At 42.5% G+C, this 20,760-nt stretch overlaps 1 protein-coding gene across 1 annotated transcript in view; it reads right to left on the bottom strand.

Moving 5' to 3' along the window:
• The window catches only part of LOC124594353 (rho guanine nucleotide exchange factor 12), a 1,115,193-nt gene that overhangs the window by 579,111 nt on the left and 515,322 nt on the right, over positions 1-20,760 (bottom strand). The window contains exon 18 of the mRNA XM_047132720.1: positions 15,717-15,788. Coding sequence (XP_046988676.1) covers positions 15,717-15,788 — 72 coding nt within the window. The remainder of the gene's footprint in view (positions 1-15,716; positions 15,789-20,760) is intronic.

The raw sequence follows: 20,760 nt of genomic DNA, 5'->3' as shown, positions 1-20,760 counted from the left end.
CCCTGCATAACTACATCATTGTACGACACATATATGACGCATAAATACTGAAACGCGTGAAAAAAAGCTTTTGCTTAAAATAGAGTGCGCATTACTCGTACCCAGATTCATTCATCCAATACCATAATTTCGAACCTTTTCTTTCCGTTAGTTTTTTAATGTTTAAAACTTTAACTTAGTTGTAAAGTATTCAGACATTTGAAGCTGTTATACACAGGAGTTCGATTCCGCAAGAATCCGCGGTTTCGTGGTACCGTACGCAACTGGGTGATTTCTAGGGTAATTTTGTTCGGGAAAATCATGAACGTTACTTAATCACGACAATACTGGCGTATCTAAATGTACCTGCAATTTAAATTTACACAACCCGTCGACAGAGTAACTAAAACGGAAATACAATACAATCCAAACGACAAGCGGAACATTGGACGTCCCGTAAAGAGATGGCGTGAACAGTTCTGAGGCGGAGCTGGCCAGAAGGCCTAGTCCTTGAAGACGATAATGATGATGACGACAACCAGTTGAACTTTCTGTACAAATTAACTGATCACTTAAGAATAAACTCTGTTTATTAAAAGCGTGCCTAACTTGTTGACCCACATTCAAACATTATATTGATGTTAACGTGTTTTGATGATTTAACGATCGAGCCGGACTCCAACGTCTTGAAGCACGGTTATCACAGAATGAAAAGTAAATGCAAAACATTAAACGACAGCATATGTTGTGAAACTTTGAAAGGAACTATCCCGGCATTTGCCTGAAGCGATTTGGGGAAATCGCGGAAAATCTGAATCTGGATTTGAACTGACGTTCTCCCGTATGCGAGTTCAGTGCGCTAACCACTTCGCCACCTCGCTCGGTCGCTTCCAGGACAATGCGTATTTGGAACCAGTGGATAGAAGAGGCTAGTACTGTATATAGTAACGCGACGAGATGGTACTGGACTCACAACTTGGCCACAGAAGTGGAAGACCCCATCTTGTCCGCAACAGACAGAACAGCCTTGAAGTGGACACGACGTTGTGTCGAAGATTGCCGAGGGTTGGACTGGTGGCACGTGTGCCATTGCTTCTGCTTCCACTGACCAGAAACGAGCAACGCATAACAGACTACGATGGGCATGTGAGCGGCATCACTGGAGTGCTCAAAACCGTTCAAATGGCTGAGCACTATGGGACTTAACATGTGAGGTCGTCAGTCCCCTAGACTTAGAACTACTTAAACCTAACTAACCTAAGGACATCACACACATCCGTGTCCTAGGCAGGATTCAAACCTGCGACCGTAGCAGCAGCGCGGTTCCGGACTGAAGCGCCGAGAACCGCTCGGCCACAACGGCTGACACTGGCGTGCTAAGTTCCAAAAATCAAGTGGTTTCGGACGAGATCGCTTCATCTTCGTCCTACAGCGACGGCTGCGTACGTGTTAAGCGTTGTTTCCAGCCTGGGGGTAATTACTCTTTCGCCAGTAAAATACAATATTCTGGGGCTTAGAAACAAAAGGGTTTAATTCTGTTTCGGCCACGAAACTATTATTTAAAAAGATCATTACTATTATCACTATTTCGCAATACTGTAATAGTGATTACGTAAGTTACCAATTATTATTATTTTTTCAAATGTCAGCATTGATGCGTGACACAACGTGGTAGAGGTTACAGCTCATGAAATGAACGTATGAGCATCATCTTCCTCACATGGTCCATCCATTACACACATACTTTGTACCATACCTGTATGGTAGTAACATTTAGACACATACATCACATATGCTTAAATACCTGCACGAGAGTAACTACGTAATGCCTACTACATTGCTGTAGGGCCTATCCATTATTATTATTATTATTATTATTATTATTATTAGTGGCAGTGGTCGGATACAGAACATTGGCATCCTGAAGTCTTCCTATTTCTGCCATCAGAAGTAAGGAGTCCAGCGATCAAGTGATTTACAAACAGTAGGCCTGATCATGGCGCGCACATTTTAATTTGGTTGATTTTAAATGGCCCTGCAGCACTGGGATGACGCAATTGACACGAGAGAGAGAGAGCGAGGAGTGGTGCAGAGGACGCACGTTTTGTAACAAGCACCTACCTTCAATGTGGACAGTTAGCTCTCTTTTCTGAGAATGAGTTGTGGATAGCACTTGTCATCCACTGGGAATTGCTTGAGCAATTGTCTCGTTGAGTTGCTAATTCTTAGTTTAATTAAAACACCTGCAAGGCCAAATATAATTCATATTTCGTCATTTTAAAAACGAAAGTGTTCAAATAAAATATTTTTCATTCTGAAGTTTAAATAGGCGCTGATGCTGATGATGGTTGGGGGAGGTGGGAGTACTAGGTAATGTCTTATTGCAGTTAGGAATAATGATATCACGTAGGTCTGTGTTAGACTTTACCACGTTAACATGGTGAACGCAATCGGACACATTACAATGTAGAGCGGCATAGCGCACAAAAGCCGAGTGTGGTGGTATGGGACACCATTGGCCATAGTATTCGAACTCGTCTGCTACGTAATGAATAGCTACACCTGAAGAGTTATAGAGTCCAGGTTATTGCTGCTCCTGCAGGCAGCGCCTCATGCCATATTTCGAAAGGTCAATGTCTGGCCACACGTGACGAAGTACATGTAATTCTTCGAAGATCGACAGACACCATTGTTTCGTTGAGCTGACCTCCATGTTCGCCTGAAATGCCCATCGAAGATGTCTGCGGTATAGCCTGTCCGCAACAGGTTCGCTTTGGTCCTCCAACAACTGCTGTCGATATTTTGGGAAGAACCTACACCGCATGGCAACGTGTTCCACAGCATCATATCCAGGCTCTCTCTTGATTCCACTCCACGACCTATAGACGCTCTGATTGGGGCATTTTGCGCTTTACTTTGTATTGAATTCTCATGGTCAAAGTGGAGACACCGTTCTATAAACTAGTTTGCGTATTATTTTCGTGCTGGACTTGTCACCAACAGTACTTTACACTGATTCAGCAAATGCCATGGGATAGTGGGGCACAGATAGCGCAGGTGTGTTACATGCGCATCACACGACCCCAGTGCCAGCTACAGTTGTATAGACCTTCTGAGAAGGGGCTGTGCAAGTGATTCGCCTAACATGCAACGTCGTTGGGAGCTGACGCCGTTCGAATGGGGTATGGTGATCGATTCCGGCAGTGGTGCAGGAATTAGGCTTCACACGTTCATCCGTGTCCACGGTGTATCATGAGTGTTTGAACGAGAGTGTCACAGTTCACAACAGACGAACTACCGGCCATCCGACCACCATCGATGACCGTCACCAGCGACATCTGAGACGGATCGTCAATCGTGAAAGAAGGGCAATACTGTAACAAATCACGGCTCAATTCCACACAGGTCGTGCTAGACATGTCTCCCAGTGGACAATCATAGGAACATGTGTTCCGTGGGGAACGGGAACCGGCGCCACACAGGGGTGCAACTGTTACACTACATAATTGGGCACAACGTGCACGCCAGTGAAGCGAAGTAGTGGTACGTGTCGTTCTTTGAAGAAGGCTTGCACATTCTTCGTTACGTGTTCCCAGTCACTGACCTTTTGAAATATGACTTGAGTTCCCTAGTTGCTCTGGAAGGGACTTTGAATGGTCCGCAGTAACTCGTGATGCTCGGGAACCATCTCCACCCATTTTTGGCCTTCCAACACCCTGACGGTTCTGCGGTGTTTCAAAACAATAACGCGCCGCCTATCGCTCCCAGGTCGCACGGAAATGGTTCCAGGAACATGAAGGGCAGGTCCAAAGACTGAGATTCCCACCCCAAATTTGAACCCCATCGAGCATATTTGGAATGTTAAGAAAATCAGGCTCCGTGCAAAGGATCCTACACTGACGAACAGACCAGAAATGTCTGCCGCTCTGCATATGATTTGGTGTCAGCTACTTCCAGAGGAGTACCAAGGACTTGAAGACTCACTTCCACGGCGTCTCACTGCAGTCCGCAGGGCCAGAGGAGCCCCTACGCACATTAGGTGCCTATCCCATGACATTTGCTAAGTCAGTGTACATCCAAAGCAGTTGTGCGGTTGGAAAATATGGACACTGATCGTTGATTTATTTTCCCTTTGTTTTATTTCAATTCTATTCAATTTGCTCTGAGCACAATGTGACTTAACTGCTATGGTCATCAGTCCCCTAGAACTTAAGACTGAAACATAACTAACCTAAGGACATCACACACTTCCATGCCCGAGGCAGGATTCGAACCTGCGACCGTAGCGGTTGCGCGGTTCCAGACTGTAGCGCCTAGAACCGCTCGGCACCCCGGCTGGCTCGTTTTTATTTAAATGGTTGTTCGTAATGTTTTTGTTTGCAATTGTTAATGTACTTATGATCATCTAAGAGCGTTAAACACTAAATGACTAAAAATTGTGCGATCGAACGTGAAAGCTTAGTGCCCGTTTGGCATGGCAGTTATCCGGCCTACTGGGAACACACACTGCCTCAAGTCGCACATTCCCTTATGTCCTACTGTAGTTTTGCGTTCTGCGCTCGAAAATGCCGCGTTCCTAAGCTCTGGGCTGCCAGGCAAGTGAATGCTCGGCGCAGGGGAAGTGGCGGAGGGCAGGGCCGCGACTGTCAGTGTTGATTCAGCTGGAGGCGGCGAGCGGCTCCCACCGAAACAGACAGCGCGGCGCGGCGCAGCGGCGGCGGAGGCGCGGCGCGAATCGATAGCGCGTCGCCCGGTTCGGCCGGACCCGAGCGGTCCTTGGCATCGCCCAGCGTCCGGGGCGGCATTCCACGAGGTCTGCGGCGCAGCGCGTCGTGTCGTCTCCGCGCTGTGCAGTAATAGGGCCGGCTGCGCCGGCGACCACTACATCTGTCGCTGATGGCCACAAACAGCCACACTCTGCAAACCACGGTAAACTGTACGGCCACCTGCTACGGCTTCTTCCCATTACATTCACGTACGTAAAGCGCGAAGAATGGTTGCTTAAATGTCTCCGCCACTGCTGCAAATAGTCTAATCCTGTCGTCCTGGTCCCAGCAGAAGTGATACGTACGAGGCTGTAGAATACTTTCTGATTCCTCACTTAATTCTGTTTCTTGAAACTTGGTTAGTAGTTTGGCGTCTCCGTGACGCTGCCCCTAGGCCAAACAAACCTGTGACCAGTCGTGCTAACCTCGCTTGTATCGTCCATTGTTCGGTGTCAGTCGTATTAATTACGAGCCCCACACACTACAGCAATAATTCTACGATGGGTCGCACAATTGTTTTGTAAGCAATTTCCTTTGTAGACCGACTGCGTTCTCCTAGTATACTACCAACGAATCTGATACCTGTTTTACTTACTATTGAACTTACGTGGTCATTCCATTTTCATACCTCTACTGTTTTTGTATTACCCTGCGCGACTTATGCCGAATAGTCATTGAACAGTGGGGCAATTTGGATCAGCGCTGGCTTGATGATCTCATCGATGGTATCTCACGACGGATTAAATCCAACATCCGATCAAAGGGACGTCATTCTACCACGTACTCACGTTGCTCAGGGGTGCCCTAATATATATAGAACCGGTAACTTTTTTTCGTTACACAATTTGTTTTATATGGACACTCTGCAAAGAAATATACCGCATGCCTCGGAGCCAATTGTTTTCTGCGTAACGAATTTAAAAATAAAGGGGTGGTGCAAAACCTCTGTTGATGTGTGTGCTGAACGCGAATAGCATAGATCACAACACACTTCCCTCGGGCACGCCAGAAATTACTTATACACTATTTCATCAAAACTATCTAGACAACCATTAATAGACACTAATATGGGATGTGTCCACCCTTCGGCTTTATGACGGATTGAACTGGGAACCACTCCCAATGAGGTGTCTAAATGTCAGCGGAGAAAAGGCTATCCATTTTTCCTCAAGAGTCGAAACCAGAGAAGTTAGTGCCGCTGGACGCTGGTTTCTGGAGCGAAGTCGGCGTTTTAACTCAACCCAAAGGTGTTCCACTGGCTTCAGGTTGGGGATCTGGGCACGCCAGTCCATTTCAGGAATGTTATTCTACACAAACCACTGCCTCACAGACGCTGCTTTATGACATGGTGCACTGCCATTCTGATACACTCAATCGTTGTCTCCGAACTGTTCCTCTACTGTACGCAGTACACAATGCTGTAAAATGTGTTCATATCCTTCCGCTTTAGAGTTTTCGTAGGTACAATAAAGAGACGACAATCTAGCCACGAATAACACCCCCATACCGTAACACCACCTCGCCCACACTTCACTAGTGGCTTTTCACGTGACGGCAGATAACATTCTACATACATGCGCCACACCCAATCCCTTCCAACGGACTGCCAGAGGGCATAGTATGATCAATCGTCCCAAATCACTTGCTTCCAATCACCCACTGTCGTAGTGGGGTCGCTCATTACACCACCTCAAGCGTCGCTTAGCGTTTACTACATAAATGTGTGACATAAGAAGCAGCGTGAGCACTGTACCCTATTATTTTTAAATCCCTAAGCTCAGTCATTGTGGTGGCTGCACTGCTGGTAGCACTTAGGAACTCACGATCGATTCCCTTCGCTAATTTCACGACATTTTATTTTATAATTACTCTACGCAATGCTTTCTGTCAATACGTACATGAAGTCTACCTTGTCTTGTTTGGTTATGGCTGTTAATTAGTTTTTCCACTTCACAGTCACTCGACTTGGACAGCTTTAGAAGCGCTGATATGTCCCTGATGTATGTGTTACTGAGGTGACTTCCAATGACTAGTCTACGTCCGAAGTCACTGAGCCCTCTTGACCGAGCCATTCTGCCGTTACTCCTTCTCTACTGAGAATCATTTTATACTGGCAGGTTGGCCTCTCTTGACTTCTAGTTCTCAATTCCCCACTACGTAGGGGAGTCTGGATTTTTTCATAAGAGAGAGTACATCTGTCGATGACGCTCCATCTAAGATAGTATGTTGCGTCTTCCGTAGTAGTAAACTCTCAGTCGCAAATTTCATTCGACGACCCACTGGTGTGGTAGTGCGCCAAATGCTTTTCGGGAGTAAAGAATTAATGCATCTACCTTACTGCCTTGACTCGTGGCTTTCGGTATGTCATGTGACAAAAACGTGATTTGAGTTTCGCATGACATATGGTTTCGAAATCCATGCTAGATGGCATGGACGGGGCTATTTTCTTCGAGACAGATCGTTACGTTTGAGCTCATAATATTTCTTATTTAAGGTAACATTCTCCCCATCAACAACGCCAGTCAAGGCTCCCGGAGAATTAATCTCAAGAATGCGGAAGCCTAATATCTGTGCAAGGGGAACACTGTTCGTATGTATTGAACAAGAAAATGACAGAACTGTGTAAATAGCTTTCTTTAAACGTTACAGCTTAGTACTAGGGTTGCCCAGAAAGTATGCACCGCATTTTTTTCTTCTTCAACAATTCTTTATTGAACATAATGAGAATTACACACACAAAAGACTGGTGTTTTATCTACACACCCCAATTCTCACATGTAATCTCTGTCCCGTTGTATGGCCTTCCTCCAGGCGAAACAAGGTCGTGTATGCCCTGTCGGTACCAACCCTTGACCTGGCGGCGTAACCAGTGCTTCACTTTGTGAACTTCATTTGCTGATTGACAGACGCAGCCGCAGCGCCAACTGTCGAGTCGCAATGCGTCTGTCCTCGCAAATGACAACATCAGCTCGCTGCAGCATGTCAGATGTGACAGTCGTGGATGGTCTCCCCGACCGCTCCAAATCGTGGAGCTCCGTCGAACCGCCTTCTGATGACCTCGCCCTCCTTGCCCCAGCGACTAACTGTACTTCTGTTGACAGTAGATGCTCCACACACTTTGCACAACCTTTTTTGAATATTTCCCCCAGTTTCTTTCTCTGCAGTGAGACATTCAATGACGGCACGATGCTTGTAACGTGCATCACCTACAAACGCTATTTTGAGACTGTCCTGCTGCTACGCTATGTGTTGGAAGTGACGGAAACTTGGTGCGCTCACTCAGGAGACTTGAAATAATACATACGTAACGTTTCGCATTCGTAGCATTATATCCGGCTGACGAGGGGGCGGGTTGGGGGATGCGGTGCTTTACTTTCTGGCCATCTTTTGTAGCATCAACACATCTACCGCTAAGTTCGAAAAAGACGATCCACGCGTTTCTAGGATCAAGCCACTCAGTGTCGACTTCTCAGTTCTGAAATAACCTCACAAAAACTAATAACACACCTGCAGAAGCCGATGTAGAGTAAAAATGTGTTCGCCGATGAAGTTCTTAATTTACCTCATATGCAGATTATTTTGGCCTACATATTTTACACTACGACTGCAATTAGGGGCGTTCCATTAGGGTTTGTGAAGTGTTTACGACAATGAGAGACCGATGAAAAAAATGGTTCAAATGACTCTGAGCACTATGGGACTTAAACATCTGAGGTCATCCGTCCCCTAGAACTTTGAACTACTTAAACCTAACTAACTTACGGACATCACACACATCCATGCCCGAGGTCGGATTCGAACCTGCGACCGTATCGGTCGCGCGGTTCCGGACTGAAGCACCTACAACCGCCCGGCCACACTGGCCGGCAGACCGATGACGACAGTCGAAACACGTTGCTGTGTTTCATGAACAGTAATGTGTAGACTGCTGTTAGGTACAATTACTGAACAGAGAAACCGCTACCTCGCATTCGTAAACATTAGTAGCATTATTAAAAAGTTTGGTTTACACAGCTTTTTAGAGTAATCGTGGCTTCAAATGAATAATCCGGGATATCGCGTTGTTTTTAAATTCTTCATTTCGGCGTTAAATTTATGCAAAGCCACTACTGGCCACCTTTTAAATAAGATCCAACTTATGTTGTGCGTCTGTTTGTTACAGTGGTCACGTTTCGAGACCAACACATGACGCCGCAAACGAACATACGATCAGGCTGCGGGTGGAAGAAACTGGACCACCACCAAGAAAGGCCAAGATGATTCCACAGGCCTGCAAGCTTGCGGTCAGCGTTCTCTGGCATTCAGTACAGCTTCATCTCACTAATTACAATGCATGGAGTAAAACAATGACTGGCGAATACTACCAAAGGCTTTTGGACCTACACGATAAAAATACCGACTGGGCACCAGGCGGCAAAACGTTTCCAGTCCTTTGAAGAATTTACGGCAGTTGGACATGTACTTTGCAGATGCACAGGATCGCACTTTAAGGATGCAATCCACTCACGCGGAAGACGCTTGGCTTTGACATATCAGGAAAATACGTCGAAAGAAGGGAGAGAAGTAACAGAGAGAAGTAATCGACAACTACACACTGTGAAGCAAACCGAGAGTTTCCTCATGAACAAAGTACGGAAATATATGGACAACAGGACCGGTATCTGAACTCAGTTCCTCCCGAAATGAAATCCAGCCCACTGACGGTTGCTGCAGAGTCGTATTAGGGAAGAGCACGGTGCAAACTCCCGTCCGGCCAAGCTAATTCTAGGCGTTAGTACTTTTTCTTAACCTCTGCAAGGAAATGCCGATATAGCTCCTTAAGATAGCTCTAGATACGATCAGTTCCTCTCAATCGAGTTCGTGTTCAATATCCAATGGCCTCAGTCCCGATGGTATGTCAATACTCCCTAAACCTACCTTTCTTCCTTCATTTAAAGTTTGTGTTCAACGCTAAGAAGGGTATATTAACTTCATACCCATAAATGACCTTGACAAAATATGTAATTTAGCAGCAGTCAGAAATTTTTTTTACTTCACATACTACGCGTTCCGATTGTCAGTAATCATAATCAGGTACGTGTGTTGCATTCTGAAGCAGAAAATCGCACACGCTTTGTTCAGCACATCAACCATACAACACTGTGTAAATGGTATACAATAAGAAGTATATGCGATTTCCCGCGTCAAAATTGCACCACATGTACTGACACATGCAAGTCGCAACGTTTTCTCTCGGCCATCCCACACGCTGTTGCAACAAATCTTCAACGCTTATCACTATGAACAGATAAATGAAAAAGATGATGGCTAACCACTGAAACGCGTAGCAGAGAACGTAAAAACTTCGTAACTGACGCAGAATTGTATCTGCTTCACCTGAATTAACAGCCGAAGTCACCGCAACATACTCCACAACTTATGTAACTGACAAATGACAACATATAATGTCAAAGTTACAGAACCGTACATGATATCCAACTTTTAAGACTTCTGTATGATGTGAACTCCCCAGATGCTGTAGTCACAGGGCAAGCACCGAAAACCTAAGGCTACACAGCCAGGAGCAGCTTCGAGGCCCGGTCCTGCGGAATGAAACTTCATTACTTTAATTAGTGCGGCATTTCATTCGGTCTAATGTGTCGGATTTTTATCCCAATATCCCTTTTGGACAACTACCCCGAAAAAAGATCTGAAAGCGTTCATCTAGAATTATTTCGCACTGCACGGAACCTTCTGCTTATGTTGCGAACGTCCGACGCTCGACTCGAAATATCACCACCAACTTCGCGTAAGGTGCACGAATATTAAACACCCGTGGCGGCAGCTATGTTAACTGAAAGATTTCGAGGTAATACCCTGATGCTGACCGACTGCATCCTTCTTTTGAATGCAGGATGTAAGGCCACAGAGTTGTCAAATAACTTGGTTAGAGAAGTCGTCGTTACGAGCTCAAGGTGCGAGCAAAGCCAAAATTTTAAAATAAAAAATATGACGCAAGTTGGTGCACGCGGCCGAAATTCCAGGCGACGGCAGCCGCCTATTTGGGAGCAAGCCAGCTGGGTCTGCCTTGGCACGCTACATACTGCGGAATATGCTGCCGCATGCTGAAAAGTGCACACGCCGAACGGCAGCGCCGACGCAACTGTTCCCAGTCATTCACCTATTTCACTTCCAAGTCGACCGAATTCAGAAAGAGGAAGCGTTTACACACCACTTTCCTTGACCGATAACTACAATATCGTGAGGTATGAGAAGAGATTCGTTAAATCATGCCAACTGTCGTGTTAAAGTACGTCAACGCCTGGCCGTGGTACGTTAATTGAATGGACGTCTCAACATGCGCCGGAATGTGCGTCTCCAACTGATTAAAACTGCATGTCCTACTCAAACTTTACGCGCGCTCGTATTCTGGTTTACGAAAATTCCTAACTGTTCTCACGAATATCACATCCCAATGAAATGGAAATTCCTGCAACTATTTCGAGATGACAAACAAATTATTCCGAATTTAGGTGTTGTGTTTTATGCCGTCAGGTGACTCCACCGTTAGCGTCCATCACAAAACAAATACAAATATTCGTTGAAAAAACTGACTCTCTCAAAATAATGTAACCAACAAGTAAAAATAAGCCTACTGTAGTGCGAAGTATCAAAACGAGAACAGGGCTCAAATATTAAAATAACTCATACAGAAATTGGAAACAAGAGTTGGAAATTGCTGTCGCTTCATTCGAACATTTCGTAAATAAGTTCTGCTGTCTCATAAATGGTGAAATGCAATACTTACGTTAGCAGCACTACTACCTAAAGGATTTTACGCTTTCTTCGTAGCGTACATACGGCTTTTTCCCAAAGGATGGAGCATTATTATACAGCATATCATCACATCACAAACTTTGATGGGTGACAGGTCATGCATGTAATAGATCATTTTTGGTTATGGAACATATCGTTTTTGAACTGTTATTTACAACTTATGAACACTGTTCATTGCATCCAATGTAACACACCCAGCTCAAATTTCTGTTTCTAAGCCTTCAGTGTGTCTTACCAGTCTCATCAGCTGTTCACAAGTGAGGTGTTGGATCAAGCATGGATTGCATATCATTTGAACAAAGTGAAATAATTGTATGGTGTAGTGAAGGCAAGCAAGGGAAGAGACATATGTAATATCCGTGAGTATTTGTTTCCTAAGAGGAAGCATACAAACACAGTACTTTTGTTGTCCTTTACTAACTCCTTCAAGGAACAGTTGTCTTCATCCCAACAATGTTAGCGGGGGAAACTGCAATGAGAGAATTCTGGACTTCTAAGATGTCAAAATAGAGAAGCTTAATAACACACCTTCAACTAGTAATTGTGGTTCATCATATTTTACAGGCACATGTCAGCCAACTATCTGGAGGGTATTATATGACTGTGGTCCATGTAAATACCAGACACAGAATGTGTGGAAACTAGGGTCATACAACTTCTTTCCTCACATGAAAGTGGGCTGTGATTTCTTCATTAAAATGCTAATCATACTGCTTCATATGTTACTCACAAATGATTTTTTTTTTTATTTTATGCACGTGGCAGTTAATTTGAATCTTAGAATAGTCACATCTATGATGGAAGCCAACATGTGACTACTGTTAGATCTTCTCAACAAAGGTTTTCTGTGAGTATTTGGGCTGAAATGTGGGCAATCATCATCTAGGAGTTGTTGTTCTACCACAAAACTTCAATGAAACACCTCACCAACAATTTCTGAAAATCACACTTATAAAACTGTTGGACTCATTCCCAGCTGCTGAGCACAACCAGTTCAGATCCCAGCATGTTTGAGGCCAAACACAGGGACTGTGGACTTGTGAGCAGAGCTAACTGTGAGCTCTGAGGAACACTGGATAGGTCAAGCAGGACCTGCTGTGTCTCCGGTGCCTCCTCCAAGCCTCAGAAAGAGTACTGTGCTTTGTGTGCTTCCTCTTAGGAAACAAATACTCATAGATACAGCATTTTTTTCCTTTCTGACCATGCCATGGCATGTGTTACTCCAGCATTCACCATAACTGAGCTGATTCCTTTAACCAATAGTGTTAAACGACATGGTATAGAAATAGGTCAAGCTTGACGGAGCTGGACATCAGTGTTACAAAGGCATTTCTGCAACTACGCTCATTGTAGACCATTTGAATCCTTCTTGGAAGATGGCTTTCATAATACCTAATTTGTTTACAAATTATATCGTTCATTCTAAGACTGTTGCAGGCTTCTCAAGTGAATAACTCATATATAATGGGTTAAAAATAGACAAGTTCCATGACAAATAAATTTAGCCTATTGTATCAGTTTTGTTTCTGAAAGTCTGTTGGTGAGAAGCTGAAACACCCTTTAATAATATTACAAGCATTAAACAGCTCAGCTGAGACTCTTCACGATACAACAGACAGCCATGGTTTAAACCAAAGTGCCCTACATAAAAACAATAACTAGAAATTAATTCAGTGTCTCCGACTGACTGGAAAGAGCTATGCCTTGGTCAAGCAGACAGTTTAATCAACCTAAGTTATCTCTCTTACATACAGTTAATTTTTTCACCACTTGCCTATTACAGTCTTCCTCACCAATTACATCACTGGATATGACAGGAGCTCACATACTGCCACTGATTGTCCTTTATAAGCACGTTGTATCTCAATCTACAGACTCCCGATACACAGAATGGGACCTATTCACTCTGCTTTTGCACAAAGAAGAAAATGTCCCAGAAAAGATCCTCTGCTGGGTACATTCACTGGATACTCTGAAGAGCAATCTAAGAGTTGATACAAATGGATAAAGTTTACATGGCCATATTTCATATGATTGAGGAAGTGAAGATCACATACAACTTGACAACAAACACACTGAATTCTGCTGGAGATGAATTATTCTCAGTAAAATGTCTGGGAAAACAACAGCGCAGTCGATTTAGACACCCTGCTTGGAGCCTTTAGTACAAACCACACTGCTGTAACAGTGCTCATTTAAAATTGGATGCTCTCAATTATTTGTAGCATTCGTGTTCATAATGAGATTGTCACACTTAAAGTACTGTACAAAGGAACTAATAAGAGTTTTGTATTCCCATTCTTCATGGAACCAAGTTACGAAACAGTTCTAACTGCTGTCGTTATGCCTTCCTACTTGTCTATAACACATGCATTTTCCACTTAAAACTGCTGTGTGCTATTATTATTAGTCCTTTGATGCTCAAGATAAATGATTAAGAATCAGCATTGCCATGGCTTATGTATTATGTGGAAACATCTCAGAAACGTCAATGTTGAGAATGCTGCATCAACATCGATTGCACACGTACCATATTTCTATGTACCAGGAATTGCATGATGACTACTTTGAACGTCGTGTACAGTTCTGCCACTGGACACAAGAGAAATTATGGGACAGTGACAGATTTTTTGCACGCATTCCAATTAGCGACGAAGCGTCATTCACCAACAGCGGTAACGTAAACCAGCATAATATGCGCTATTGGGCAACGGAAAATCCACGATGGCTGTGACAAGTTGAACATCGGCAACCTTGGCGGGTTAATGTATGGTGTGGCATTATGGGAGGAAGGATAATTGGCCCCCATTTTATCGATGGCTGTCTAAATGGTGGAATGTATGCTGATTTCCTACATAACGTTTTACTGATGTTACTGCAATATGTTTCACAGCATGACAGAATGGTGATGTACTCCCAACATGATGGATGTCTGGCACATTGCTCGTGTGCAGTTGAAGCGGTATTGAATAGCATATTTCATGACAGGTGGATTGGCCGCCGAAGCACCATACCATGGCCCGCAAGTTCACTGGATCTGATGTCCCCGAATTTCTTTCTGTGGGGAAAGTTGAACGATATTTGCTATCGTGATCCACCGACAACGTCTGACAACATGTGTCAGCGCATTGTCAATGCATGTGCGAACATTACAGAAGGCAAACTACTCGCTGTTGAGAGGAATGTCGTTACACGTATTGCCAAATGCATTGAGGTTGACGGACATCATTTTGAGCATTTATTGGATTAATGTGGTATTTACAGGTAATCACACTGTGACAGCATTCGTTCTCAGAAATGATAAGTTCACAAAGGTACATGTATCACATTGGAACAACCAAAATAAAATGTTCAAACGTACCTACGTTCTGTATTTTAATTTAAAAAATCTACCTGTTACCAAGTTTCATCTAAAATTGTGAACCATATGTTTGTGACTATTACAGTGCCATCTATCACAAAGCGAAAAAAATGGTCCAACTAATACATTCATATTTCTTTATGTACTACACAAATATGTAATAAAAAATGGGGGTTTCTATTTTAAAAAATGCAGTTGATATCTGTTTGACCTATGGCAGCGCCATCTAGCAGGCCAACCATAGCGCCATCTGGTTTCCCACTGCAGGCTAGACAAGTTTCAATCTTTGTAGTTTCTTCGTTTGACGCTTATTTCGTGAGATATTTGGCGCAGTCACGATCAAAGGACCACCCTGTATATTGATAAAATAACAGTATAATCACCTTTTCAAGTGGCAAAAAAGCCTGAGATTTGGCACATTAAGTTCCACGTACAACTGAAACACTGCAAAGCATATGTCTGGCCTCAGAATAAGGTTTGCAAGGCATACACCAACATTGTGATGTAACCTACCACCTGGCATCACGTACGCAGCACAATGCCTTCTCCTCACCCTCATGTGGGACACCACGGTGACACAGCTGTGAAATTGCTGCAGTGACCGCCAAAGTACAACTTGGAAGAAAGCACAAGCACAGCTACATGTTTAATTTGTCTCTTGGTTTGATTTTGTCCAATGAAGTGTCCAGTTACCAAGTTATACTTACATTGTACACAATTAAAAACTAATAAGAACACTACTAAAAACAAATAAATATGACGAATAAAAACAGAAAGTGGTATGGAACACTTACCTGCTGCTCCTGAACCCATTTCAGCCTCAGACGAGAAGGATTCATCATCTCCTGACCTCCTAACACGTTCGACTGGAACATAAATGTGTAATCATACCAACTATGGACAAAGACGGTAACATCCATAATGAAACAACATGCAGTTCACACGTAAGAGAGAATTAAGAAACTAACAGATAAATGCAAAAGACAAAAGTCAATGCAAAGCTGAATAGTTATCACACAGCAGAACAGGCATGCGTCAAAATTACGGAACAGTACCACATAGTGAGAGCAACAGATGTCTCCTACCTGAGACTCCTATTTTAGTATTTTCTTACCCTTTTTCCTATGCCTTTTATTCTCCACAAACAAAATGGTAAAATGGGAAAAACCATTGAATACAGAGGTAAACTGGATTCAAGTATTATGTTACAAACACACAATCTTTGTACATAGAACTGATTTCCAATAGATCTTTCGTTTCCCACACACCAACAACACAAAAATAGGACCACAGTGACAAAAATTACATGAAAAGATCCACAAAATATGGCATACTGTAGTATTATTTAACTTATCTGTTTCAAGATACACGTACTTGCAAATGGATAGAGAGAGACCTTTGGGTTATTAAATACATTATGTTGCTCTAATTAGAAGTGTGTATAAACGTTATTTACATGCGTACAAGATATGTCTTTGTACATTCAGCTATAATGGTGATTTCATTTTTAAGCTGAAGTACTGCTAACTGCAGCTACTTTATTTTTCCAGTATTCATTTGTATCTTACATGTAATACTATTTTCTTTTTGTTTCAATTATCTGAAAACATTTGTGTCAAAAAATTTGTATGGTTAGCTGGACACACATACAGGGTGGTCAGTAACAGTCTGAAAAGGTTGTAAGACTGTTTATGGGGAGGCTGTGCTAAGAAATAATTGTTTAAAAAAAATCCGATATATAGCACTGTTTCCAAGTTATTTAACATTGAAGTTAGCCAATCAAATCACCGCACATGCAAACTCAAGCAGCCTGCCAGAGACACTGTCACCAAACTTGTTCTTTGTTTGGTTTCCTTAAAGTGAACAAATGTAGCTTTCGCTCACATAGCATACATTTATCATTTCCAAAAAATGCACATTTCAACTGGTAATGAGCATTTCAACAAGTGGTAACTCAATGACCCATAGTTGTCTGTGCAATACGCCATTTTGGTATACACATGTGCTTGAATTTGCACATACAAAGACCTGACTTCATTGCTAAAAAAAACTTGAAACAGCACAATTTATTGAATTTTTTTCTTAACAATTACTTCTCAGCACATCTTCCCTTGCAACACCCTTACAAGCTTTTCAGACCATTTCTGACCATCTTTAGAGGATATATGAAGCAATCAGAATGTGTAATAATTGTTGTTGTTATTGTTCCAAAACTCCTTGTTCCTATTTCATCCCTGATATTCAATATTCCCTAGTACGTACTAGCTCTATGGGAGGAGCAGTTGTGAAGTTCTATGTATTCACATACATTGTTGTTCAAAATTAAAGCAACAAACTACTATTTCCCCTTCCTGAGTCTAATTCATGATACAATCATACGAACTGTCAACAGATATCCGTACACTCATATTCTGCATGGAAGATGGCATTCCAGTCAACGAACAGCCACGCCAGCAGTGATGTCAGGGCACCCATCAAAAGGGTTAGTATTTGTTGGGTAATCCCACATCCACAATCGCTGTGTACTAAGTGACAGACAGAGCAGTACAACACAGAGAAGACACCCACCAGACTCCGCATTGAAGAAGCACGGGAAGAATGGAAGCAGGACAGTCGCAAACTGATGTGGCCCGATGGCTTAAAGTGAATCGTTCTGTTGTTTCTTGGATGTGGTGACAGTTTATAGAAACCGAAACTGTATCCCAAAGACCAGGGTAGAGCTGACCATGTGTGACACCGGAAAGAGAAACCATTATTTGGCTGTAAGGGTACAACGGTACCGCCTTAGTACCACACAACAACTGGCATCTGACTTGCAACATCCACTGGCCAAGCTGTACTGAGGCAAACGCCATGCAGAAGGCTTAGGCAGAGTGATCTTTACTGTCAGAGACTTCTTGTATTCGTACCTCTAACCGTGTCTTTACAAAAAGGAACGTCTGGAGCAGAGTCTTCAATATGCCACCTGGACGGTCAAACAGTGGTCCAATGTTCTTCTTACACTCTGGAGAGTGATTCTTGACAGATTTGTCTCTGGAGGGGATGTGAAATATGAATTTGGGACCCAAACATTGTAGAAAGAAACCAATATCGAGGATGATCCCAAAAGGTGTTTGCAGGGATTATGCTGACCACTCGAACAGCTCTTCATGAAATTGTGCAGGTGAATAGATAAGGTTTAACTGCTGTCAGGTATTCTGACAAGATCTTGGGACCTCGTGTATGGTTGTTGCAAGGTTTGTATTGATGGACGATAATGCTTGAACTCATATGATTCATAGTCTCCACTTAAATGTAGTAAATAGTTACAACTGTGAACAGCATTGTATTTTAAACTGCGTTCAAAAAGTGCTGAACGTACTGTCCTTAGCTGCAGGATGTCAGGATGTGACATCAGGTAGTGGGGGCGGGAAGGGGCTCTGAAAGCAATGAGCATTCATTCTGTTTATGGTAGAAATGAGGGCAACATGTCTTGTATAATATCACAACCTGTTAATTCAATAAATGGGTTCCATGCAAGAGGAACTTTTATTTCAAGCTATGATGACCAATATTCAATTACTTAAAACTATTTAACAGTTATTATTTTGAAATTGTGCTAGCACTTTGTGCTCGAAAGTCAAACAATCTTCAGACATAATGAATATAAATATCTCATTTCATACAACACATTTACACCTACATTCCCTTCCTGAAACTGTTCTTTATAACAGTAACGATCAATATATTTAAGCAGTTGTATTATTTCAGCATCTGACACATATATATGGCACAAGAACAACTACAAACATTTAACCGAAGACCACATATACCGTATATTCATTCACACATGGGTTACATAAGCTGACTTCCTGACTTAGACTGTGTAGCTGTAAACAATTAGCTCTGGAAATAATGCCAGGAAAAATATTCACATTCTGCTGGATCAGTTCAATGTGTGTAACTCATTGTGAAACGGGATTCAACAGCATGAGGTCCTGCATCCACTGTGGACACTGTCAATAGCTTCACGTGAAGATGTGCAGTTACAGCATGTTTCACCAGATTTATTTCAGTTAGGTAGTAAAAATGTAAATGAATGATACTTACCAGTGCAATTTATCTGCCAAACGGATTCCCTCAAAATATAACATTTTTGTTCAAATAGTACGATATCTTTTGAAGCCTGATTGTAATATACAGAACATCATATTTTGTGCAGGAATAGTTCGACAAAAATAGTTTGTACCATCTATAATAACGAATGCAATCCAAAACAGGCTTATCACCATCACAATTAACATTTGAAAGTTCACTACTGCATGAACAGTTATGCATTTTCCTTCTTTTAACTCCAGTTATAAAACAATGCCAAAATCACAAAGCACCAAAATTGACTGTATGGGGTAGGAAGCCTGTGCAATCCTAAATAGGCGGCTACATTTTGGTGAATGCTATGCACATACTTCATAAACATTAGTTATAGGTTTTACATGAAAATGAATGCAACACTGTGGTATTTTGTTTCTAGAGAAAACTTGTGTAAGGCCACACAGCTATGTAGAAAACAATGACGTCAAGCTAGCCTTCTTAAAGTGAGGCACTGAACAATGGATGGACACAGACACAAGAACTGGGATATGGTAGCTCTGCTAATGAACTTTTCTTCTACTTCTTCAGAGACCATCAACACACATTCAAGAAAAATGCAGGTCTGTAAACTCAGTCACTTTCTTGCAATTCTTTATGGGTAATGAATGCTCTGAAGTACTTCTCACAGAGAAGCTGAACCCAACGTGAGAAGTCAGCTGTTTCAGGATGTAGCCTCACAACAGAACTCAGAGTATAGTTGATAAAACTAAGATCCTTGAACACCATAACCATGGAGATAATGGAGATGTGTTTGTTTCCAATAAATTTCAACACAGGCAACTCTTCATAAATAATTATCTTTGTAAGACCTTGTTGATAATATTTTCTATAAGATTTATTTTCCTCAATGTCTGCCTTTCTATGTTATTTGGGCTCACCGGACTGTACACCCTTTCCAATTTCTTGAGGCTAATCGGAAGCTATCAATGAGATTAGCTCACACATTTACAACTCTTGCACTTGCCTTTTACCTTCATCTTTTAGCAAGCTTCTGTTGCAAACTATTTTCCTGCTCTTGACTTTGTTTTACAACAGTGCTCTTCTTTTATTTCCCTTACGCTGCTTTTTCTTCTTCCAGTGTGGTTATTATAACTGTTCCTCACATAAAATGACCACTATCTATGACAACAATTATTTGTACTGCATTTATTAAAAACAAACAATGGAATGTCCAGGATAAAATAACAACAATATGAAAAGCATAATTACTACTCGCCACACAGAGGAGGCACTGAGTTGCAGACAGGCAGAATGAAAAGATGGCTAAACATTTAAGCTTCCAGAAAAAAAAAAAAATCCTTCTTCTGAATTAGAAGACACACAACACACACACACACACACACACACACACACACACACACACACACACACATGTGCGCAGCTACTGTCTCTGGCCACTGGGGCCCAGCTGGAGCCAGTACCCGTGTGTGCTCGAGTTGTGACTGCGCACGTGTGTGTGTGTGTGTGTGCGTGTGTGTGTGTGTGTGTTTTCTGTATTAGACAAAGGACTTTTTGTCTGAAAGCTTGCATGTTTAGCACTCTTCTCATGGTGCCTGTCTACAACACAATGCCTCCTCTAAGGGGCCAGTAGCAATCTACTGTGTTTGACTATAAATGTAATTGGATACATAAAAAATCTACTCAGCAAGCAGCGGCAGAACATACACATAAAAGAAGGTTATAATTAGGCAAGCTTTCATAGCCAGT

Source organism: Schistocerca americana, chromosome 2 (genome assembly GCF_021461395.2).
Source record: "Schistocerca americana isolate TAMUIC-IGC-003095 chromosome 2, iqSchAmer2.1, whole genome shotgun sequence".
Taxonomy (NCBI): Eukaryota; Metazoa; Arthropoda; class Insecta; order Orthoptera; family Acrididae; genus Schistocerca; species Schistocerca americana.
Note: the sequence above shows the minus strand (reverse complement) of the source record. Positions and strands in the feature narration are given on the sequence as shown.